Source organism: Aptenodytes patagonicus, chromosome 22, assembly GCF_965638725.1.
Source record: "Aptenodytes patagonicus chromosome 22, bAptPat1.pri.cur, whole genome shotgun sequence".
NCBI lineage: Eukaryota > Metazoa > Chordata > Aves > Sphenisciformes > Spheniscidae > Aptenodytes > Aptenodytes patagonicus.
Window position 1 is genome coordinate 6958253 of NC_134970.1, and position 24175 is coordinate 6982427.

Below are 24175 nucleotides of genomic sequence, written 5' to 3' on the forward strand. Positions count from 1 at the left end.
GACCTTCTCCCCAGTCACTGTAGCCATCTCAGCTGGAGAGAAGAGACATCTACTACTCGCTGTCAGTTCCCGGGAGCAGGCTGGAAGCAGCAACACGACCGCGTACCTCTTCCCTTTCTCCTCACCCCTACCCCAAACGCAGGAGTCCAGCTCTGCAGCCACAAGGAAATAAATCCCCACCCCAACAACCTCATCACACGGGCGCCGTCACACAGGGGCCTTAAGAGAGGAATAACATTAGTGTGATAGTGGTATCAGGACAGCCGCACCACTTTACGAGGCAATAACCCGCTCCCATCACTGTGAAGAGCTACTTGGTCTCTGACCTCCTTATGGTCTCCTGACAGGGAGCCTGGCTATTGCTGTGCAGCGCTGCAATGGGCCCGTTAGCGCTTAATTAAACAGTCAGGAAGGCAGTGGGGTAGAGGTAGGAATGCCGTGGGGCAGAGGTGCTCCTTTTAACCCCATACCATGTGCCTGGCCAGCAAGGACAGTCATCAGGAGGGGATCTCCTTGGGAAGGGATACCTTGGTGAGACCATCTCCACCAGAGCTGGGAACGTGCTTGCACGGGACGTGTCAGACACCAGCCAAGTGACTTTCCTGCACTGTGGTTTCTTTTTTAAACTGACCACAGTCAGATGCGAGGTGAAGCTCCTGCCCTTCAAGGAGCCCATCTGCCCATACCAGCCCCTTGGCTCTCCTCCCCACCACCAACGGGCTGCTGGCACCCACTGCCCAGCCAGCCACTAGCCCCAGCATAGCTGGGGTCTGCCCTGCCTGCGTGTCAGCAACATGGAGGTACCGGGTCTCCGTGGGCACACGCTGCCCAGCGAGGACATCCCCATTGGGTGACTCAGGGAAGGGTGGCATTGCCCACCCGCTGCCAGCTGAGGGTTGCAGGACTGAGATGGGTTATAGCTGCACCTGTGGAGTTTGGCAGGGCTGCAAAGACTCCTGCAGCAAGCATTTCAGGGAACACCGTCTCCCCTGGGATCACACGTGTGTCCGCCTGGGCTCTGGCCCATGCAACACCCGCCGCTTATTCGCTTATGCGAATTAGCAGCCACTTAAGAGGCACCACATACAGCAAGAGATGGCCAAGGAAATCGCTGCAGAAAGTAACTGCAGGATCTTGGAGGTGCTCTGGGGACCTCTAGGTAAGTGCAGCAATCACACTGGGCACCACACCCCGGTGCTAATGAACTTGCACACAACCCGTATGCGCCTCTGCACCTGCACGCTCTTGTCCACCGCACACGGAGACGGGCCCAGCGAGCTTTGTACAGTGAGCTCTTCCACCATGCTGGCCACACGCCCTCCATACCCTTCATCCTGTGGCCGGGCGCTAGTGTAATTAGCAACCCCAGCTGCCAGCCAGCTTTGATGAGAAGCCTCAGTCTTTGGTTGATGTGAAATGTATAATTTGGATGATGGAAATAGCCTCTACAAAGCACATGTGGTTGCTGTGTCCCAGTGACCTCTCCCATCTTGCGCAGGCTGCTCTGCTTTAAACGTGGTTACATCTCCAGCAGCTCTACAAAGGCTTCGGTGCCATCAAACAGGTGACACAGTGGCAGCAACCAAATGAGAGGTAACATTTCACCACTACTAAATAAACTGTATTTTTGGCCAGCAGAGGCTTGGGAGTGCTTCTGGCAGGAGGAGCATGAGGTGGAGATGAGAACTCAGGTGTGGAGACCAAAGACACACAAGATCTCTGCAAGCCATCGTGCCTGGCGGAGCAGGGAGCTCGTGTTAGGCAGAGGCAGCACAGGCTTCTCAACACAGGTCAACAGTTCAAGGTCAACAAGATCTGCAGAGGCTGAAGGTCCCTGCAACTCCTGCCTCTTTCTTCCCAGCACAAACCAAGCTTGCGGGTCTTCTCATGCCACTCTGGATGGGGTGTCCTCCAGCAGACATGGCCAAACAGCTCAGGCTGATGTTTCTCTTGCCAAAGAGATCCGTGAAAACAACAGAGAAACCTTCCCTCCCTCCCAAGCACCTCCTGTAGCAACCAGGTGAAAGCCCCTCTCCTGGCCCTACTCACCAGCCCTAGCAGAGCGTGAAGCCCACTCTCCTGAGCAAGTGGGATCCTGTCCCTTTTGGGTCCATCCCCACAGCAGGAACAACGTCTCCCTTGAGGAGCCACGTTGTGGAAGGTACTGTCACCCTGGAGACGGTTTCATCTGCCTGGATCGCACCAGACCACAAGCAAAAGGGTCAGGACCAGAAGTTCAGCGTGTGTCCAGGCTCGCACACCCCCCACCTGTGGTTCTGCTGCATATGAAGTGACGGAGCAGCCACCGCCACTGTCACACTGCTCTCTCCTCTGCACATCCCCAAGCTCCTGTCGGCATCCCCACGACACAGGCTGTCAAGGACGTGCCAGGTCATGGTTGGCTTGGTTAAGTAGGTATGACTCAATAGCGTAACTCCCATGACCATGAGAAGTACAGCCCCATGAAAGCAAAGTGATGTTTCAGCAGAGTTAAGCTCCTGCCCTGTCCACCCCAGGCATTGTCCCCACCCGACACTGGACAGCCAGCCCTCAGTCCCCACCGCAGGAAGCCCAGCAGCCCGTACGTCTTGGAAAATTATCTATTTCCGCAAATACACAGAGCAGGGGGGTTCAGAGGACAGATTCAGCAGAGTTTGGCCCTCAAGGGCCAGCTGACCAAGCCTTCAGATGGTAAGTGCAGTCCAAAGGGATGCTCAACACCTCCCAAGGTCAAGGTCAGCCCTGTGGCCCTGAAGCAGGCCCTGACGCAGGCAGGGGCTAGGCAACCACCCCCGAAACCAAAGCAGATGTTGGGGGCACTTCCGCAACCCATGGTCTTCCTCAGCGCGTGCACAAGTCCCTGTCCTGCAGGCAGGATCTCCGGTACTCCAGCAACTGCCACAAACCAGGAGTCACCCCCACGTGGGCCAGTCCTGCACCCTCAGGGAAGCTGCAAGAATTTCTCTTGGGGGTGCTGAGGAAACAGCAGAGCGTCACAGGGGGACACTGCGATCCCCCCAGGCATGCCAACACCAGCGGGTGGAGATCTGTTAGTCCCATAAGTGACAAATCCTCCTGCAACCCTGCCCTGCTCCCATGGCATCTGGTGTTAGCCTGGCATTAGGGCTGAGGACGGATGTCCATGAGCCCAGCTGCAGGACTACCAGAGCAGCCTGAGCCCCCGCAGCCCCTTTGCGAGGCCGACCTCACATGTCCAGCCTGCTCATCCTCACGGTCTGCCTCCCCACACCTTGAGCTCACTCTGTGGCTTTCCACAAGCTGCTTGCACAGCCCCAGCGAGCCCCAGGATGCTCCAGCAGCTGGGGCAGACCCCTGCCAGGGAGAGGATTGGGCAGGGTGCACACCACCGCTGCTGTTCCCGTGGCTGTGCACGGCCAGGGGGCCGAGGGTGATTGTCTGGGAGGCTCCATGCCTGTGTGCCGGCACGCGTCAGTGCACGTTGTGCCAGAGCCCTGCACTGGAGCAGGGGCTGTGACACCCTGAAGGCTCCTGGAGTCAGGGTGTGCAGCAGGGAACTGGACTGAGCAAGCACAGCTTTACAGGCGCCTGACTTTGGCACGTACTCCAGCTCACTCCACCTCTCCAAACCTCCCCCACAGCCCCCAGCTGGGTTGAATCTCTCCCCTTTCTCCCCACAGCAGAGCTCTGCTCACAATGCAACTAGGAGAAGGCACCTCAAGCCAGCTCGCCAAGCACCGGAAAAACTCCTGCCTCCCTAAAAGGGGGTCCCAGGAGGGGAACTTGAAGGGACTGGACACACCAGGGCTCCCAGCCCTGCCTGTACCGCTGCTACCCCCCACCACCAGCCACCAGGGCTTTAAACCCAGCTAGCTTGGGCACCGGGAGCACTGTGACTGCTATGCAGAGCTCGTGTGCCACCTTCTCATTCCAGTTTGCCAGACCAAGCAGAGCTCTTTGGAGCTGCAAGCCCCCTGCAGTCCTTGCCCAGCCGAGCCCACGGGCGCAGCCAGTTGGGACGCAGGCTTCAGCGGGAAGCGGAGGGCTCCTGAGGCTGCCGCGGTTTCCTAAAGATCAGCACACGGCCATGAGGGAAACGTGAGGGCTGGGCACGCCTGTACTGAGACCCAGCGCCGCGGCCCACGAGGGGGGTAGTGGGTCCCCGAGATCAGAGGCACAGCTGACGCCAGGGGCCCCACGCCAGTTGCTCTGATGAAAACCCACCACGCACACAACAAGCTCTCGACCGCACAGGCTCAGGGATCAAACCCGCCGGGATAGTAAGACGCAGGCGGCCACGCGCTGAAACCGGCTCACATGAACCCTGTGGCAGCATCCTTGGAGGGCCCTCCTCGGCCAGAGCCCAAGACCTTGGACAAGCTCTGGATTTGAAGCCTCCTGCCCAAAGCGCAGGCAGCGGCGCTGACCCTACGCATGGCACCTCCACCGGCAGCCTCCCAGCGAGAGCGGCCAAGGTCAACCCCTGGGGTGAGCCACCCCGACGGTAGGGAGCGGCTGCGGCACCTGGCCGGGTAACCTCCATCGTCTTTGGCAGGGTGTAGAGACAAGGGGTGACCAAAAAGACACGTGGGGGAGGACGAGCTCGACCGCCACCTGCCATTGCTCCTCGTGAGGAGACTGGAGCCAAGGCGAGAGGAGGCTGTGTGCCGGCCCTTGGGCTGGCCGATGGCGCCTTCTCCCTCAGCATCTCTCCTCCTCCTCCCCAGCACCGGGGACACCAACACGGCCTCCAGCAGGTCCCTCCCAGGGGCGGCAGGAGCCCCCGACGCCTCAGGCAGCCGGAGTCCTGCCATTTCCCCATCCCCTGACAGCGAGGCCGGCGGAGCACAATGGCCGCACTCACCCAGCATCTGGCTGAAGAGGAGCTGCTCCAGGTCACCCAGCACCGTCACCACCAGCTCGGGGTCCACCTTCAGGTAGGGCTTCTCCTCAGCGCCCGCCGCCACCGCCGGCCCCTTCCCGCCCAGCAGCTCGTCGTCGCACTTGCCGCCTCCGCCGCCCCCGCCCGCCTCGGGGGCCTTGCTGAGGGGCTTCACCTCCGCGTAGGGCCCGCGGGGGATGCGGCTGGGCTTGCCGGCGGGCGGCGGTTTGGCGGGGCCGGCGGGGCGCGGCGGCAGCAGCGAGTGCTCGGAGCGGGACAGGCTCCGCGACATGGCGGGCGCCTCCCGGCCGCGGGGGCCGCCGCCGCCCCGGCCGCCCCCCCCCGCCGCCGCCCCCGTTGCCGCCGCCTTGGCCATGTCGTCGCTCCAGCGGGGCTCGTAGAGCTGCCGCTTCTTCTCGGCGTCGGTGAGGAAGGCCAGGTTGGTGAGCGACTTCTGCTTGCGCAGGTTGGAGCCGGCCGGCAGCCGCCCCTCCGCGCTGCTCGCCTTGAAGACGCGCAGCTCCGCGCCCCGCGGCCCCGCCGCCGCCGCCGCCGACTTCGCCCGCTTCGGCATCACCGCGCCGCCGTCGGGGCCCCGCCGGTAGCCGCGCTCCTCCTCCCCCAGCTCCACGTCGGGAAGGCTCTTGAGGTTGCTCCCCAGCATCCCCGCGCTGCAACCATTTAACCCGCCGGGCGCTGCTGCTGCTGTTGCTGCGGCACCGAGGACACACCGGGCGAGACAGAGAGAGAAGCGCCGTCAGCGCCCGCCCCACCGGCGCGGAGCGGGGAGGAGATGGGGAGGGGGGGGGAATGAGCGGCGCGGCCCCACCTCGCTGCTCCGCCGCCGGCGGGACACTGCGAACCAGCGGAATGTCAGGGGCAAACAAAAAGGGCCCGCCCTCCTCCGCGCCCGGCTGGCGCGGGCAGGGGGCGGGGCGCGGCGCGCGCGCCCGCGGCGGGGAGGGGAGGGGGCGCGCGCCGCGGGGCGGGGCGAGGCGGGGGCGCGCATCGCCCCCGGGGACGTGCAGCGCCGAGCACGGCGGAGCGGGGCAGCGGGGGCGTGCGGGACCCCGGGGGCAGAGGGACCGTGCAAGACCCCGGGCCGTGCAGGACCCGCAGGACCATATGGGACCCCGGGGGCAGAGGGGCCGTGCGGGACCCCGGGGTGATGCAGGACCCCCGGGGCGAGGGATGAAGCTGGCGGGCGCGGTGTTGCGTGCACCCCCATGGGTGCCGCGGGGGGTGCCCCCACATCGAGCCGGCGATGGCCTCCGTGACCAGAGCCTGCCCGCTCCGTCCCGCAGCCCTTTGCAGGCAGGGACGTGCCGGGTGCTGGCTGGGAGGTGGGTGAAGCCAGCGGGGGGGCCCACGCCCCAGCACCCTGCGTGTGAAGCACCCCCGGTCCCGCCTGCCGCGGTCCCCACACCCAGCCCCGATACCGCACACCCATCCCCAGGGGGGCCAAAACTTCCCCATTTCACCCCAAACGGTGCAGGAAGGGCCCGGGGTGGCCGCGGGAGCCCCCCAAGGGACACTGTGGCCCCCCAAACCCAGCGGGGCCTCTCCAGTGATCCAGGGGAATTAAGGGGGGGGGGGAAGAGGGGGAGTGGGATCTGGTTATCATCATTTTTCATTAATTACCCGTCCCTCGGGAGGGGTGAATTAAGTCTATTTGGTGACCTCACATGGGCTGCCATGGCAACCGCCGGAAAATATTGCATTAGAGCCCATCACTATGCTGCCGAGATAAGGAGCGGGGAGTGCCGGGGGCGGCGCGAGCCCCCCAGCCCGGCCCCCCGTACAGCAGCACAGCCGCCCCGGGTGATTTGGGGTTCAGCCCATGGTGATGCTGAGGAGCCCCGAAATAACCCGGCCTGGACGGGACAGCAAAGGGTTCCAAAAAAAAAAAGAGTGTTTTGCACCAAAAGGTGCTGCTGGGGCGGGATGGGTGCACGAGCTGCCCTGCTGCACCCTGAAGACACTCTGGGTTTGGGGGGGCTGTTACACCCCTCGCTGAGCTACGAGGCTATTGCCTGGGTGTAGGTCCTGCTGCGGGGGGCAAATTCGGGGGTGTCATGTCATTTTGGGGCTGGCGGGGTGACCTGGGGGGGACCCAATGTCCCCTGTCCCCTCCAACTGGGCCTGACAGAGCCCCAGAAGGTGCCATGGGCCGGGGCGGCCAGGGGAGGCGTGGAGCAAGGGAAAGGATCCGGCCCTTTCCCCAGCACTGAACCCGCTCGGCCTCATCCCAAATCCTCCCCCAAGGCGAGCAGGGCAGCTGCGCTGGGAGCACGCCAGCCCGGCTCGCTCCCCTCCTGCTTTCTCCCAGAAAATCCTCCCGCTCGCCGCCGGTTTTGGTGCTTCCCAAATCGGGGCTCAGCATTGAACCCCATTACCCTCTGGCTGCGCGGCGGTGGTGACGGGACCCTGCTGCAAAGCCAGGCTGTGCCGGGAGCCACCGCGGCTCTGACCGAATTCTGTCCCTTCGAATCACCCGGCGAAGCTCCCGGCTCTTTTTTTTCCCCTTCCCTGCACATCCCTGGAGCATCCCGCCATCCTCCGCTGCTGCTGCCCTGGCAACCACCGCCCCAGCATCCCCTCCAGCAGCCACCCCCCCCCCCCCAAAATCTCCCCCCAAAAGCAAGCACCGGAGGGGACTGGGGTGTCCCCAACATTGCAGCGAGGAGCTTGCACTTGGGCTCATTCACCCCCCGAGAAAGGGGGTGTCCCCACAGTGGGTGTGGGGAGCCAGCGGTGCCGCGGCACCCGCCTCCGCTCCAGCTCTCTGCCGGCTTCTTGGAAATGGGTCATTCCTGGAGCTCGCCGGGAAACTGGGAAGAGGAGGGAAAGGAGCCAAGCAGGGCGATGTCCCAGCAGCGTCACTGGAGGGGATGGTCCCCCCGTGCCGGAGCCGCTGCAGGGGATGCCGACGTGGCTCCTGTGCCCAGGTGAGGCCACGCCGCTGGGTGTAGTTTTTTGGCCACGGGGGTCACCGGACATGGCAGCTGCAGCCGTGCCATTCCCAGGGGAGCTGGGGCACCTCCTATGTGGGGGTTCCCCCCTGCCACCCCACCGACCTCCAGCCCCAGCCTCCGGCCGTGTTCCGGCACAGGGCTGTGGGGGTCTGAGGTCCGGCATGAGCCTCTGCCCCCTGGCACCGTCGCGGCAGCCCCCTGGCAGGACCCCCCCCATCCCCGGCAAACCCCTCTGGACTCACTCAGGCCTCTGGGTTTGGGGTCGGGGTCAAGTCCCTCCGCAGGACTGGGGCACTCGTCACCCAGGGACGTGGCCCTTTCCTCCTCCCGGTCCTCCTGCAGCCTGGGGGCAGAGGGGGGGTGAGGTGGGGGAGCAGAGGCACATCATGGGGTGCAGCCAGCTGGGGACCCCCAGGAGATGGGAATGCAGTGCCTTGGGTTTGGGGACACTGGTCTCATGGCAGGGGGAGTCCCAGGGCACCCCATTCCCCACTGAGCCCATCCCCTGCCCCACACCAGCTCCCATGGGTGCCCCAGGAACCCCCAGCACCCCAAACCCCGTGGGAACCCTCCTTTTGGGGCAGAGCCCCCAGACCCAACCCCACCATTCCTCATGGCCACCCCTGCCGTGCCCGCCTGCCTCCCCCCGTCCCCCTGTCCCCATGTCCCCCCGCCCCAGCCCCATGCCCCCCTGTCCCCAGAGACTCACCGGTACTGGAAGGGTGCCACAGTGGCGGTGACAGGGTGGCTGTGCAGGGGGGCTGAGGAGAAGGTGATGGCCCCCGACCCAAATACGGGGCCCCTGCCCTGTGAGCCGCCATGGGGTTCATCCCCCATCCCTGCCATGGCTGCCCCGCTGACCTTCCCAGGGGACCCCCCCGGCCGCCCTGCACCCCTGCCCTGTGCTGGGGGAGCTTTGGGCAGCTCGGTGGGCTCCCCCACCCTGCCTGCCCCTCTCCTCCCGCTGCCCGCTGCCTCTGGACACTTCCCGGGGGACACCAGGGGTCTTGCCGGGGCTTTCTGCCCCCTGCGGGTGGGGATGCAGGGGATGCCCTCCCTGCCATCAGATGGCTCGTGGCCGGTGGCTCTGCCAGCGCCTTTGGGCTTGAGGGTCTTGGGGCCGGGGGCTGGCGCCTTCCCTGGCCGGGGGGACGGAGCTCCGTGGGGGACGGGGGGCCCTGGGGTGCTCATGGGGGCCGCAGCGTGCAGCTTGCCATGGGCCACAGCACGGGGCACTGGGATGGCCGAGGCGTAGTGGCTGCGGCTGGCAGGGTTGACGTTGGCCATCCCGTTCATCCTGGCGAGGTGGCTGCTGGCGAGGCTGTGGGGGGAGAGGAGGTTTGAGCAGGGCCCGGCACGGCAAGTGGTTGGGCATGGGGGGGCACCCACATCCCCTCAGCCACACCAGACCCTGGTCTTGGCCCCCACTGACCGTGGGTGCTCAATGTCCCCATCCCGGGAAGAGGCCGCTGCATCCCACACCTCAGGGTGAGGACATACGTGATGTCCCCCTACAGGGATCCACAGGGCCAGGGCACATGTGACGTCCTCCCCCAGGGACCCTGTGCAGCCCCATCCCTGTGTCCCCAGGTCCCTATGGCAGGTCACTGCAGCAAGGCCATATGGGCACGGACCCTCACCAGGTAGGGCTGCACCACAGGCAGGATGGGCCCCTCTTGGCCACCCAAAACCTTCTCCTGTTTCCCAAAACTACCTCCTGGTCAACCGAGACCATCTCCTAGTCATCCAAGACCATCTCCTGGCCACCCAAGATGATCTCCCATACACCTGAGGCCATCTCCTGGCCACCTAAGGCCATCTCCTGGCCACCTAAGACCATCTCCTGGTCACCCAAGACCATCTCCTGGCCATCCAAGACCATCTCCTGGCCATCCAAGACCAATTCCTGGTCACCTAAGACCATCTCCCAGCCACCTGAGACCATCTCCTGATTACCCAAGACCACCTTCCAGTGGCACGAGGACCAGCTCTGTCACCCCATTCCTCAGGCCATTACTGGTCTCTGGCCATCTCTGCCCTCCCCATCCCCAACATCCCCCCCCACGTGGTGCCAACCGCCCCATCTCTGCATGCTCCTGCTCTCATTGTGCCCCACAGTGACTCTCCCTGGCACCACCACCCAGACGGTGCCCTGTGTCCCCTTCCCTTGGCGTTTCACTCCATGCGGATGAGGACGGGGGCTCGGCACACCACCCCATCCCACCCAAAGCACCCATGGGCAGGCAGGGCCATCTTTGCCACCACCAGTGACAGAGACGTCGGCACGGTCGCAGCAAGTGGAGAAGCTCATCCCTCCCGCAGGCTTTGCCCAGGCAGGCAGAGCAGAGCTTAGCAAGAAAATCAGCCATGGAGCAAAGCTTCATCTCCAACCACCTCCTGCCTGCAGCTCTCCGGGAAAAAAACCTCAAAACTCAAAAAAAAAAAAGGTTTTTCTCCAGAGGATAGAGTGGTTTCTAGAAAGACGGGGAGATGTGGCTCCACAGGCGTCTGTGCCAACCTCTGACCCCTCGCCCCAGTACAGCCGCAGCGAACTGAAAGGCAAATGGGTGCTGGGTGCCACAAATCTCCTGGGACACACATTTCACGGGTCGCTCCAGCACGGTTTCGCTCAGCCTCCTTGAAGGAAAACCTCCGGGGAGGGGAGCAAAAGCTTTTTAGGGTCCCCGAGCATCCTAGGGGGGACCATCAGCTCAGGTCAGCCACTCGCAGTCCCCATCACCCACGGGGGGGTTCCTCTCCCCCGGCGCTGGCTTAGGGCCGGGTGGGTGCAGCGAGCACAAGCGGGTCTTTGTGCGGCCGCTCCAGCAAGCGCGTTCGGGGCTGTGCTGGAGCCGAACGAAGCCATTCCTGGCGGGCTGGGGGGACGCTGCCGCCCAGGTACGGGGCTGCACACAAGCTGCTCTGTTTGCAGCCCGGAGCCGGCAGCCTGGCCGCCTTTCAAACCACCTGGCCGAGACGGAGCTTCTCAGGAGCTGGAGAAGGTTTCTTGCCAAGCCATGGGGTGCAGGGGGATGGCTCCCATCACCCCGATGGGAACAGCACCCAGCCTCAGCCCTGCACCCGTTGCATCTCCCAGCAGAGGGTGTTGCATGAGCAAGGTCCAAAACTGCCCCAAACCGCCCCGTTTTGCCTCTTCCCCAACCTACAGCTGTCCCGAGCCCTGCTCCCCCCAGGCTTTTGGGAGTCTGCAAGGACCAAGCCTTCCCCCACATCCCCCACAGCGAGCCCCCCTCCGGGGTGGCCATGTCCCTGCCACAGACAGTGCTCGGGTGAACACACCCAAATTCCCTTTTGCCAGACCCACATGAGCTGGATCACTTGATCAGCAGAGCCATGGGTCACGGGGAGAAGGGCTGATGCAGCGGACCAGATCTAGGCATCGCAGCGCTGACTCCAGCGCCAGCCAGGAGCTACAAAGGTCTTTTCAAGGCAGTTTTAATTAAAGGGAAGAGGGAACTGACACACACAGCTCTGGGCTTGCTCTCGCTGAAGCCTTTGAAGCAGCCGGGGACATTTTCTCGCTCCCCGCTTCCCGGCTGAGACATCTCTGCCTCAGCTCACCATGGTCACGGCCCCAAGTCACGGCACCGGTGGACGGAGGAAGCCCTGGGGCAAGGCTCTTGGGGGGGTCTCTGGGAGAGATCCGTCCCCGAGCCGCTGCGTGGGGTGAGATGGAGACAGGCACTGGGGCTCTGCCACCCCCACGCTGGCAAATAGGTCTGGATCCAGCCCTGGTGGGCAACCACAGCCCCCAGTGAGGGGCCCCGTGCTGGCACCAGCCCGCACCCAAGGGTGCTGCGGGGCAGGCGGCAGGAGCCAGGCGGGGGCCGTGTGGGGCTTTCCCTGCACCCACGAGATTTCCTTGCACCCACAAAGGTCACTCCTGGCAGCAAGGAGGACAGGGCTCAGCACCCAGCACCCGGCACCCAGCACCAGCCAGGAGCTGGAGACCAGCACATCCCCAGGGGCACGACGCTCCCAATCGCCCCTTTGCAGCCCACCCAGCAGAGAATATCAGCAGCAACCGGCTCCCCTCAGCCCTTCAGCCCTTTCCCAGGTTGTGCCCCACAACCCACACTTACAAACCCCAATTTTGCACTTTTTTTCACTCCCTTTAACCCAGCCCCTTGCCCCAGGAGCGCTGTGCCTGGGGGCAGAGCAGTTTGCAGCCTTGAGCTGCAAAATACCTTGTGCAAACGCAAATGGGGTCAACCTTCCTCCCCGTAAGCGCGAAGATGCCCGGGATGGGGCCAAGAGCCAGCGAAGCTCCAGCCTCACGGACATGAGTGGTTAGACCATTGGCGCCAACTCACCTATTTCACCCTCAAAGTCCCTTGCACAAACACCTCCAGCCCCAGGGGCTGCTGCTGGTGGGTTTTCTCCTAACACGGAGGGAGATCATCTGCCCCTGCCTCCATAAAGCCAGTCCTGAGCTCCTCGTCAACAAACTCAGAGGCAAAAAAATATCTGTCTAGTTTTATGCTACGACCTTACCTTCACCAGCACCATCTGAGCATCACCAGCATGCAGCACCCTCCAGCCCTGCCTGCTCACCAGGCACGTGGCATCGGGGCTGTAACCAGGTTTTATAGATTTTTTTTTCCAGTCTATTCACTTTGGATTTCTCTCTTGTGGACACAACTTCCATTTCTCCCCTCTGAGCCCACCAGTGGCCACTTCGCTGCGATGCCGCAGCTGCAGCAGAAGCCAAAGCTGCCACGTTGGCCACAAATAATTCAATCCTCCTCTTGTGCTTGCAGGGTTGAGGTTTCCCAGGAGATGCCAATGCCTGCTGGGAGCCGGGCTTCGGAGCCGTCCCCTCCCTGCAGCACACACCTCAGAGGTCTCCGAGGACACCCATCGCTTCGCTGCGCCCAGCTAAGCATGGGTGGCCCATCCTCGGGCTTCACCCCGCTTTAGAGATGCCGGGGGTGGGCAAGGGGAGATGTGCATGCAGCCCCGCTCCCTCAGGCTGTAACACCAGCCGGACCCTCGGGCTGGAGTCCCGCACCCAGGGATGCCACCAAAGGGATAAACCAAAGCAGCTCCCACCAAGTCCCTATTTCCCCCCATCAGCCCCAAGAGGGGCCGCTCCTGTGCCAAGCAGCCCTCCTACTCATCCCGTCATTTTATTAACGAGCACAGACTAAAACCATTCCCGGGAGAGATTCGGCCCATTCTTCTTCCAAACAAATTCTTCATTTGCCTCCAGATTGATTTCTACCCCATCCAAACTCTGCCCCCAGGGACCGGCTCCCCCCCCAGCATGTGCCCCACATGCCGTGGCAGCAGGGGAGCAGGCGAGTGCCACGTCACGCTGCGTCACGCTGCGTCACGCTGGCGTCCTGCCGCCGCTTTGCCCAGCTAAAGCAGGTTATGGCTTGACCTAGATAGACACAGGCGGCTCCTTTGAAATTAGCTCAAAAGGGAAATGACTTTCTCCTTTAATGCAACCCAGCCGCAGGGCCTCCGTGTCCCTGGAGCAGCTCTCGGGAACCAGCTGCTGCTCGCCCTCCAGGTAACATGAGCACCAGAAGTTTGCACCCGATGACTTAACTTTAGGACAGTCGCTGGGTGGGTTTTTGGCCCTGTCCCCTCCCCAGCTACCAGCTTGGGATCGCTGGGTCCCGTGGTGGTGGAAAGCAGCAAATACACACAAGGTATTTTAGCACCAGGGGTTATTTTGGAGAAGCCGTAGCAGTGCTGCGGGCAGCAGAACCCTGCCTGAGCACCAGGGCTGAGCCTCCCTAGGCAGCCGGAGATGCTCGTCTCCCAGCCGGGGGGAGGATGCTCATCCCAGCTACCTCCAGAGCTCAGGTCTGGAGTGCTGGGCCAGTATCCGCTGGCTCCAGCGCTGAACCCAAGTTTTCCCTGAATTAAAGATCTTTAAGCCCAGAGACGAGGTGGTTTCTGATCCCTTCAGATGATGCCGTCTGCAGAAACACGGGTGTTCACATTGAAGGAAAAGGAAACAGCTTTGGCCGAGCCGTGTCCTTCATCCCAGGACAAACACAACCCAGCACATCCCTGAAGGCATCTCCTTCAAAGAGGCATCTGTTGTGCTCAGAGCTTGAGCTACTTCCTCGGCCCGGTGTCCAAATGCGTCTCACATGTGCAATTTTAGCAGCCAGAAATGAATACAGGGACCTGGAGCCCAAGTCTCATTTCACGTCCCCATTTCGCATGTGAGGGGTCACTGGAGCATCCCCAGCATCGAAGCAGATCCGCTTTGGAGCCATCCATCACCTGAGCAGAGCTGGACACAGCCGCTCCCACTGGCTGCTGGCCCTCCCAGCCCCGTGGGGGCTGCGCTGCTCCTGACCCTGCGCTGGGGCTATGCTGAGCGGCCAAAGCCCCCAGCTCCTTCATGATGCCTCAGAGGGATCCAACCTCCGGGTCTCCCATGGCCTCAAGAGAACAGCTAACGGCTCTGCAAGCATTTCGCTCTGTTCCCGAAGTGTTTTGGGGTGACTTTTATAAACCAGATTAAATTCGCTTCTCTCTTATCTCTCGCAGCTGAGAGATCCCTGCTGGGGATGAAACCCTGCCCCGTGCCCCTGGGATAATTATGGCAGGAGTCTGAGCATGAATACTTAGTGATGCAAAAAGGTATTAAACCCTTCAGCCTCTGCTGGCATCTTGTTGCTGCTCCGTGCCTCAGTTTCCCCACCCTGACACAGCCTCTGCTAGGGGTGAGGGAGCTGAAACCAGGCTGATAAATAGGAATAAAGGAGGATGGATCCTTCCCTGGGTGTGCTGGGCTGCAGAGCAGCTCTGTAAATTGGGAGCCATCCTTGAGACGCTCACGGGACCGGCAGCACAGGAGTGCCGGGGGCTGCGGCAGAGCCGGCCATGCCGAATGTCCCTGGGGAGATGCTCAGGGGCGGCAAAGCATCCTCCATTTTTAAGGGTGAGGATGGAGGGGGGCAGCCCAGGGGTGAACCCTAGGGTGTGAACGGCCCGAGGAGCTGAGCCCATGCCAAGGGACAGATCCTGGTGCCGTGACACGGCTGCCCCTCAAAGCTGCGGTGTGCACCTCACAGCCCTACACAGGATCCGGCCCCGAGCTGCCTTCAGAGTTGGCTGTGCTCCAGTGCAGCCTCCTCCCCGGCACGCTCGGGAAGGATGACAAAGAAAAGTCTCCTTGTGACACAAGGGACATAAAACTTTCCCAAGAGAATCAGAGGAAGAAGGGGCAGAAAGGAGCCTTCAGAGGAAAACAAGCTGCCGATTCAGCCACCAGCCCCGTCCCTCCGGCCCCCGCGCCCTGGCCGGGACCTGGCCTGCCCACCAGCCAGTGTCACCGCCTGGGACATTGCCACCGCCCGCATCGCCGGGGCTCCGGGCTGCCTCCTTCCCCAGGGAGGTCTCGCTGCTCCCTTCTCCCTGCCCCTCCAGAGGGGCAATGCCAGGGGTGGCTGGTTCGATGGCCCAGGCTGGTTGCAGGCAGGTGGTTCTCCGGGGCAGAGGCAGCAGACGGGCAAGCGGGTGGGAGGGGAGGCCTGGGCAGCCCCAGCTCTGCCTGCCCTGGCTGGCTGTTTCCCTACAGCACGATGCTGGGGGCTCTGGGAGCTGCTGGGAGATGAGCTGTGGGCTGGGGTGGGAGGAAAAGGACAGAAACTGCCTGTTGTCAGAGCAGAGATGCCCAGCCCTGTAGCCATAGCACTAATCTCTGCTTTAGCCACTCCACGGCAATCCCATTAGGTGTTTAACCCACTCTGATAAAACCTTGCTCTGAGCAAAGTTTAGCTCTCAGCTGGACCGACCACAGCAGCCTCTGCCACCAAACGCCCCGTATGCAGCAGTGAAATCGAGCTCTGCCCAGGCTGGGCTTCGCCTGGCACAAATCCTGCTGCGGGGACGAGGATGGATGCACCGGGGCTGCCACAGACCCCGGGATCTGTGCAAGGGTCCGTGCAAGGGTCTGTGCAAGGAGCCCCGACGCCGAAGGCCTCTCCCTGGCCACGGCACCCGGGGACGTCCCGGCTCCCTGCGGCACAGGCCACATGTCTGGTTTCCCCACGGCCCTTCCATGTCCCACCATCCCGTCCCCACCTCGCGGGTCTTTCACTGAGGCTGCTGCTGCCTGAGCGCGGCGGGTGTGACATCCCCTGAGCCGGGGCAACCGGGGACCCCGCGGGGGGTGGGGGGGGTGGGGGCTCGGGCCAGAGGTGTCCCCTCCGCCGGGCTGGAGCCCCGGTGGGGGGACATCGGGGCTGCCCGGTGCCGGCTCGGGGCGAAGGAGCCATCCCCGACCCCCGGCCCCAACCCGCTGGGGCAGCCGGCAGGGCCGGGGTGCCGGGGGGCAGCGGGGGCAGCCCCGGCGCCGCGGCGCTGGGGACGGACGTTCAGGAGGCGCCGGTGCTGGACAGCTCCGCCCCGCCGCCCGCGGCACCGCCCCCCCGCCCGGTACCGCCCCCCCCCCGGCCCTTGTCACCCCCCCGCCCGGTGTCACACCCCGCCCGGTACCGCCCCCCCCCGGCCCGTGTCACCCCCCCCCAGCCGGTATAGCCCCCCCGGCCGGTACCGACCCCCCGGCCCGTGTCACCCCCCCGGCCGGTACCTCCACCCCCCGCCGGTGCCCCCCACCCCGGGCCGGCAGTGCCAGCACCCTGCCCCTGACCTGTGGTGCCTCTCCCCGTTGGGCCACCACCGCCGGCCCGGGGCCAGCAGAGCAAGTCCCCAGGGACCAGCCCAGCTCGTCCGGGGTCACACGGCCCCTCCGTCCTGCGGCTGCCTGTCTGGGGCCGGTACCATCTGTCCAGAGCCTGCGCCATCTGTCCCCCAAGCAGCGCTGCCTGTCATCCCCCAGTGTCCCCAGCACCCTTGGGGACCAAGGTGGGGCTGCCCCGCCGTGGGGTGACGCACCACTGAACCTCCTCCAGATGCCCCTGCGGCAAAGGTCTGCCCGGAAGGAGGGTTTGGGTTGTGCTTGGGGGTCTCCCGCTCTCCTCGGCCTCCCCGCTCCCCCTGTGCCGCCCAGCGAGTAGAGCCATGAAGCCAGCGGCCGGCTCCTCCCGGCATATGAGCCGCTGGGCGCTGCAGAGCCCAGGGTTGCTTTGGCATCCAGCACCGTGGCCAAAAAGCAACATCTTCTATTGTACCTCCTGAGGGCTTCAAAACCTCCCCAAAACCTCGGTGCTGCTGTGGGGCCGAGGATCCCCCAGCGCCATGTCCTGGCCGGATCAAGCCCTTGGCCAGGAGCCACCCCGCAGCCCAGGTGCAGGCGCTCGGACGGGTGACATTCGGATAAACTTCTGTCTGGGCCAAAACCCTCCAAAGCGGATTGCATCATTTATTTAGCCCCATGTTCCTGCAGCATCACGGACCTGGCCCTTTGTTCCCGGGATTTTTGAGCAAGAGCAGATGTTGCAGCGTCTGCGTTCGCCTCTGCCACCGCCATGCGGAAACGGCCCCCCCAGTCCTCAACCCTTGAAACCTGGAAGCCCCCGACGCGTTTTGGCTTTGCTGAGCGGGGCGGCGGGGAGAGGCAGCTGCACAGCAGGGCTGCGAAATGCATTAACTCAGCAGATGCTGTTGCGTTCGCACGCGTACGTGTGCGGTGTGATGGTCGGGGGGGAGCTGGGCTTGTCTTTCCCCGTCCCGGCACGGGTGGTGCATCCCCGGCATTCCCAGTGCTCATTGATGGAGACCCTCACTGCCTGTCCACTCCTTCCAACACCCACAGCAGGCAGAGCGGGGTCTTCGGGCTACCCAAAAAAGTCATTTTTTACCCTGCAAAGCAGGTTAAGGATTTAAAAAACTCTGCAGGGAGCGTGGGGTGGGTAACGCTGGGGACACAGCAAAGGGTTGGGCATAACATGGCCCAAAGCAGGAGCTTTAACCCCGAGAGCAGAGACACAGAGCCTGGGGTGATGTGCCATCGCTGCCTCCCTCCCTGCAAAGCAGCCGAGCTCCAAGCTGGGGCATTTTTAGATGCCAAAACTGCTTCGGGTGATGACCCAGGTGAGGGAAGGCCAATTCATGGCTCTGATTCCCAGCTGAACCCCATGATCCCCCCCGGTATGGACCATTCCCGCCACAAGCAAAACTTCTTCATCTGGTCTTACCTGGGCAAGTGGGATGAGATCTCCCCTCAGCCTGATAATCCCTCGTATAATAAATAAATCTGCTGCTCTTGCAGCCAGGACTCTTCCCGGCAGCGTTCGCCCCAGGAACCCCGGTGGCACCCCAAGGGTGTTTTCCGTGGGACAACCGGGTATTTGCAATGGAAAGCAAAAGCCGTGGGGAGCCCTTAATGGGATGACTGGATTTTCCAGTCAGCTGTAAATCCGCAGTGGCTGCTGGCAAATACCTCCCTGCTCGGGTCCTGGGGGGTTGCAGCAGTCCCCACTCCGAGCATGAGCAGGCAGGCTGCCCGCCCACCACCACTGCCAGCCTCAAGTGACACACGGCCTGGAGGGAGCCACGTCCCTGGGGTTTATCATCACAACCCTAAGTGTGTCCCTGATGCCGATGCTCCCAAATAACCAAGGACTGCCACTTACACGTGTGGCTGGAAGAGGCAGGCAGGGGCTGGCAATGCCCCCCCCCCCGACCCCGGCGCTCCCCCTGGCAGCCCCAGAGCAGGTGGCAGCTCTGGTCCCACCACCCTCTTACACATGAAATTAAACCTCCCGCCTCAAAGGGATGCAGCTAATGGAGCCACCGTGGGTCCATCACAGCCAGAGGATGCCCGGCTTTCCCAGAGGAGAGCCCGAGCATCCCTCGAGCGTCCCTCAAGCGTCCCTCGAGTGTCCCTCGAGCATCCCGCCTGCTCAGAGCGAGCAGCCTGTGTGAGGCTGGCAGCGCTCCTGCCTTCCCCATCGCCCACCCCACGGTGCATATCCCCTGGGATGGACACCCTGACGGGGAGCCAAGTCCCCAGGGGCCAGCAGCGAGGGAGGGCGCAGAGGGGCAAGGGGCAGGGGAGAAGAGGGGGAAGGGGTGGAGGAGAAGCTGTGACTTCTCGCCCGGCCCTGAGCAGGGGGAGTTTCCGCTGCCGGAGGTGACGCTGCCCGGCTGCATCCGCACGGGCCCCACGGCCATGTCCAGTGGGAGCTGAGGATGAGGATGGGGGGATGAGCACAAACCCAGCTCCTCCAGCTCCCACCTCCACTCCTCCGTGGGAGTGAGGAACCCAGGGAATCCAGGCAAATACTGGGAGGCGTTAACTCAAGCGCTGGCTCCCACCCCAAACCCACTCCCCACAGCACGGCCGAGACCTTCGGAGCCCAATTCCCACATCCCGGTGGTGAGAGTATGCCAGGACACCAGTCCCACTGCCCCAGCTGGCCCTGGGTATGGGTGGCTTGTCCCCATCTGCCCCCTCCCCATGCAATGCCTTGGGGCACCCCAACCCCTGGTGCCTGCAGGGCAGCACCCGGGCTCCCAGCTTCGTCCCCTCCGTGGCCAAATCCTGCCCCGGCGCACAGCCGGAGTGAAAGGCAGCTTCCACAGCAGGTGCATGGCTGAGTCTGGCCCCAACCGTGGGAGCCGCGGCATAAATCACAGCAGGTCAAAGCACCGGTAGGTGCCAGAGGATGGTGTCACCGTGCTTACATGGGGACACACAGTGACTGCAGGTGGCAGCAGGGCAGGAGCCAGGGTGGCACCAGGACGTACTGCCAAGCCTTTTGGGGAAGGGGATTTGCAGGATGCGACCCCGCAATGAAGCAACATGCAGCCATTGCGGGTGCTCATGGGAACCCAGCACTGAGATGAGGTGACCCGGAGACCCCTCATAAAGGTCCTGGGGGACAGCGATGATGCTGCAGGTGGTTTGGGGGACACGCTAGGATGGGGCATTGACCAGGCAAGCTCGGAGCAGTGCGGGGGGACCACGTCCTGCAGGCAGAGGCAGCTTCACCCCAGCTCCTGCCCCCCACATCCCCACCGACACCCTGGGACAGAGCAAAGCTCCAAACCCCCCCTGTGCCGCTCAGCCGGGACTTCTCACCCCAGTTGACGAAAATCCTGCTTTCTCCAGTTATTGTCACTTCCCGTGACGGTGGCGGTGGGTGCCGAGTGCTGGGGGGTCCTCCAGCCCCCTCTCCCCCCAAACAACCCCTAATCCGGGCAGTTAATCCGGCAGCAGTGCCCGATGTCCATAACGCTGCCCAGACCCCGCAGCATGGCCAGGCAAAGCTCGTTAGAAGTCGCTTGCTAACGAGCAGGGCTCAGGCCGTGCCAGCAAATGCACCGGGGAAGCCGTCGGAGCCTGCTGGGACGGGTTGGTGGCCAACCTTGTCACCTGGGAGCATTTGAGGAGGATCCACAAGTGTTGGCAATTTGCCACCTAACTGCAGCCTGTGCCTCAGTTTCCCCACACACTGTCATCGGCCCTGTCACCACCTGCGGCCGCCGACTGCTCCAGTGGGTCCCGGCTCCCCAGGGTGTGTTTTTGGGGGCTGGCACTCCTCTGGGCTTGGTTAGGGCTTGGGGACAGACCCTGCCCACTGGGGACAGGTTGGTGACATGAGCTGGGGTTTCCCTGAGGACACACGGGGCAGCAGGCAGAGCCAGCGTGGTCCCAGCTGCCCCGTCTCTGGGGACCCATCCTTGCCACTGCCTGGTTCTCCCCCCGCCCAGGGGGGGCAAAGGGCTGTGGGCATCCCTGGCTGGGCAGGGCATTCTGCCCTGACAGAGGCATCCTGCCCTGACAGAGCAGGGCATCCCTGGCTGCCACCCAACAGGTGACAGGGGGGCTGTCACCCATTTGCCAGCAGAGCCGGGGGGGGGGGTCACCACAGCGCTGGGAATGGGTGCTGAGGAGCCCCAGCCCATTCTGGTGTCCCCATCCCAGACTGATGTCCCCATCCCGTGCTGGTGTCCCCATCTCGGGCCGATGTCCCCATCCCAGGTTGACATCCCCCTGTCACTTTGCTGGCACTGGAGCTTGTCAGACCCCCCGGGAGCAAGCACAGGCAAGGGGACGACCCGCCGGATCGGTGAGCGAAAGCGACTCCACGAGGGTGACGGGCACGGCCAGGCACCCTCCTCCCCACAGCACCGGCTCTGGCTCTCCCAGCTCCGCACGGGTACTGGTCCGGTCACAGGAAGGAGGAACGTGGCCCCAGGTTACACGCCTTTCGGGTGCCTGAGCCCGGTGGCACTGGGGACAGGACAGGGTGCCCGAGCCCGGTGGCACCACGTCCCGTCTCCACGACGGCTCCAGCCAGGCCCAGCAGCGGGTTGGTGGCTCAGCCTGGGGCTCCCACAGCCAGCGCAGCCGGGGGGCTGGGGGCTGCAGTGGCCCCGCTGGGGTCAGGGGTCCGGCCAACCCCAGGCTCAGCGGCTGCACCCCAAGCACCAGCCCGGGGGGGTCACCTGCCCTCCCCCCACCCCCCCCAACCATCTGCCCATGGCCCAGGCCCCGCGTCCCCCACCGGGGCCAGGGCCCCGCTCCCGTCCGCAGCCGGAAACACCTTTTTCCTGTCCATGGGGCTGCAGCGTGGGGGGACCGCAGGAAAAAACCTTGTGTCTCGGCAGGTTATTTATAACCTGCTGCCAGCGAGGCTGGCCAGATTGTCCCGCAGCGTCCCCATTTGCACCCCCAGCCCTGCTCCAGCCCCTGCCAGCCCCATCCCTTATCCCATCCCCGTCCCCGTCCCCATCCCATCCCCATCCCTATCCTATCCTATCCTATCCTATCCTATCCTATCCTATCCTATCCTATCCTATCCTACCCCCATCCCCATTCCCATCCTCATTCTCCTCCCATCCCAGTCCTCGTCCCCATCCCCCTCCCTGACCCCGTCCCCCTCCCCACACACCAAGACTCAGCCTGGAGACCCCCTTAGCAGAAGGAGGAGGCCCAAATCTTGCCTCAGGGACATCATTCCCCTCCCAACCAACACCAGAGCTCACCCAGCCCCATGCTCCCCATCCCACCCCGTCTCCCCCCATTCAGACCCACCCTAGCCCCTCGGGAGCCAGTTCCCTGTGCCAGGGACGTGCTGCAGGGTCGGATCCAGCCCATGCCCGCGTCCCAGGAGCTTTTTGCTCCATCCAGTCCCTGGCAGGAGGAAAACCCACAGGAAAATGTGTGGGGAAACTGAGGCATGGGGCTGGCAGGGCGAGGAGGGCACTGAGGTGGGCGCAGGCTGTGAGCTGGATGAGGCCAGCGCCATGGGGAGCTGACGGGGGCATGTGCGGGCAGAGCAGGCAAAGCAGGCACCTCTTGCCCACCCATAGAGGCTGCGGGCAGCCCTGCACCCCACGGCACGGCATGGGCAGTTACTCAGCGCCTGCAAAATGACTCAGCCAGGATCCGGCCGCGCCAGCCGGGATTTCCTGACTCAGCTTCCCCAGCTGCAAAACTGGGGGGGGTCCAATCCCACCTTGCCACAACACGGACATCACCACACCCTGCCGGGGGGTGCAGGGGGCTCCCCCTGTCCCTGTGACCCCCCCGGGAGCACCCGGACACCCTCCGGCACCGGGGATGACAGTGTGAGCAGCTACGGCAAAGCCCTGGGGAGCGTGAGCAGCACCCCGGCAACCGTGGGCAAACCCTGCCTGTGTGGGGCACGCGCTTGCCTGCTTCGGGCCGGCCGGGGGCATCCGGCAGGGACGGCTGCGGGACCGGCAGCCCGGCACACCCAGGCTCCCTGGCTCTCCTCCCAGTTGTTTTTTTCCTAGGTGAGATCCAGGAAAACAGGAGCCCCAGCGCACGCACACTGTGGGTCTTCACCGCTTCTGTCCCGTGGGGTGATGACGTTAATGTCCCATGGGGGACACGGCCCGTGCCGAAGTCACCTCTAAGTTTCCCCCCTGTGCCGTGCCATCCCAGTTTTGGCTGCAGTGCCAAGAGAAGCTGGGCTGCGACACCGCCACAGGAGCCATCCCACACGGGGCCTGGGGATGCTCCACCACCCCAGAGATGCTCGGCCACCCCGGCCACCCCGACTCGGGGTGGCCGAGCATCCCTGGGGTGGTGGAGCATCGGGGTGGCCGGGGTGGCCGAGCATCCCTGGGGTGGTGGAGCATCTCCGGGGTGGCCGAGCACCCAGCAGGGAGAAGCCATCAGGCCCCCGACCCCTTCGCTCTCAGTGAAAACGGTGTTTTAAAAAAAGCCGAAGTCCCCACTGCCCTCCCCTGCTGTCCCCACGCCAGCATGGGGACACGGAGCATCTGGAGCCACACGGTCCTGGGCACCCATCCAGGGACCACCCATGGGTGCCTGTGGCCCCGCAGCACCTTCCCGTGCTGGAAATGAGGGCAGATACCACAAGTTGCCGGCACTGACCTGCTCTGCCTGCAGAGAGGAGATGTGGGGCAGCATGACACGCGTTTTCCCACCCCAGGCCAGCTCTCTGGAGAACCGTCACCCATTTTGGCAGCCACCGTGCCTCAGTTTCCCCCCCGGTCACCCTATGTTGGCACTGCTGTCCTCCCCGGGGCTGGTTTGGGGAGGCAAGGCAGGGGCAGGCAGCACCGGCACCTGCCTCCAGCACCGCGGCGGCTTCTCGCAGCCCCCCTCTGCTGTGGCCGGGGACAGGGGGTGTCTGGGGCGCACCGGGGAGCACTGCGACACGGGAACTTGCCAGCCCGGCCACGCTGCTCCCAGGGCTGCCCACGCTGTGGCTCCCACTGCCGAAACAGGGTCCCCGTGGAGAGGTGGGGACATTGGGGGGCACAGGGGAGGGGACATGGGGGGGCTGCCCCGAGTGTCAGGCGGCGCCAACCCCCACAGCTGCTGCCTGTCACCCCCAGTCCCCACCAGGATGTCCCCCGGGTCACCGCTGGTCCCCGCAGCATGACCCCATCACCTCGGTCCCCACCGGGGTGCCCCCCACCATCTGCCGTCCCCAGCAGGGTGCCCCCCGTGTCTCCTCGGTCCCCGACTGGGTGTCCCCCATCACCACCGATCCCCACCGGGGTGTCCCCCATGTCACCGCCTGCCCCCGCAGGATGTCCCACATCACTGCCGGTCTTCGCCGGGGTGTCCCCTGCGCCTTCCAGGTCCCCGCGGGATGTCCCCCATCACCCCCGGTCCCCGGCGGGGTGTCCCCCGTCCCTCCCCGTTCCCCACCGGGATGACCCCCCCCATCACCCCCGGTCCCACCGGGATGTCCCCCCCCACCGCCCCGGTCCCCGGTGCCCCCGCGGGGCAGAGCCAGGCGGCCGGCGCGGCACTCACCGCTCGCTGCGCCCCGTCCCGCCGCGGGCAGCGCCCGGTGCCGCCGCCGGTCGCGGACTGGCGGAGCGGCCGAGGGACCCCGCGCCGGGCCGGGCCGGGGGAGGAGTCGCGCAGGCCCGTGCCCGGCCCCGCCGCTCCGGCCGCCCGGGGGTGCCCGCCCCCGGCCCCCCGGTC

General features: G+C 64.3%; 2 protein-coding genes across 3 annotated transcripts in view; both read right to left on the bottom strand.

Annotated features, from left to right (window-relative positions):
• NAV1 (neuron navigator 1) overlaps positions 1-9152 on the bottom strand; it is a 64242-nt gene extending 55090 nt beyond the window's left edge. The window contains exons 1-3 of one of the 2 annotated variants that reach the window (XM_076357860.1): positions 8546-9152; positions 8079-8179; positions 4844-5572 (exon numbers count right to left, since the gene is read on the bottom strand). In XM_076357860.1, coding sequence (XP_076213975.1) covers positions 4844-5572; positions 8079-8179; positions 8546-9132 — 1417 coding nt within the window. In that variant the 5' untranslated portion in view covers positions 9133-9152. Of the gene's footprint in view, positions 1-4843; positions 5573-8078; positions 8180-8545 lie in introns of those variants that run through there. The other variant, XM_076357859.1, reaches the window with a different exon arrangement.
• Positions 1-20873, bottom strand: part of TNNI1 (troponin I1, slow skeletal type) — a 279093-nt gene extending 258220 nt beyond the window's left edge. The window contains exon 1 of the mRNA XM_076357863.1: positions 20869-20873. The gene's annotated coding sequence lies outside the window, so the exon portion shown is untranslated. The remainder of the gene's footprint in view (positions 1-20868) is intronic.
• Positions 20874-24175: the final 3302 nt, after the last annotated feature.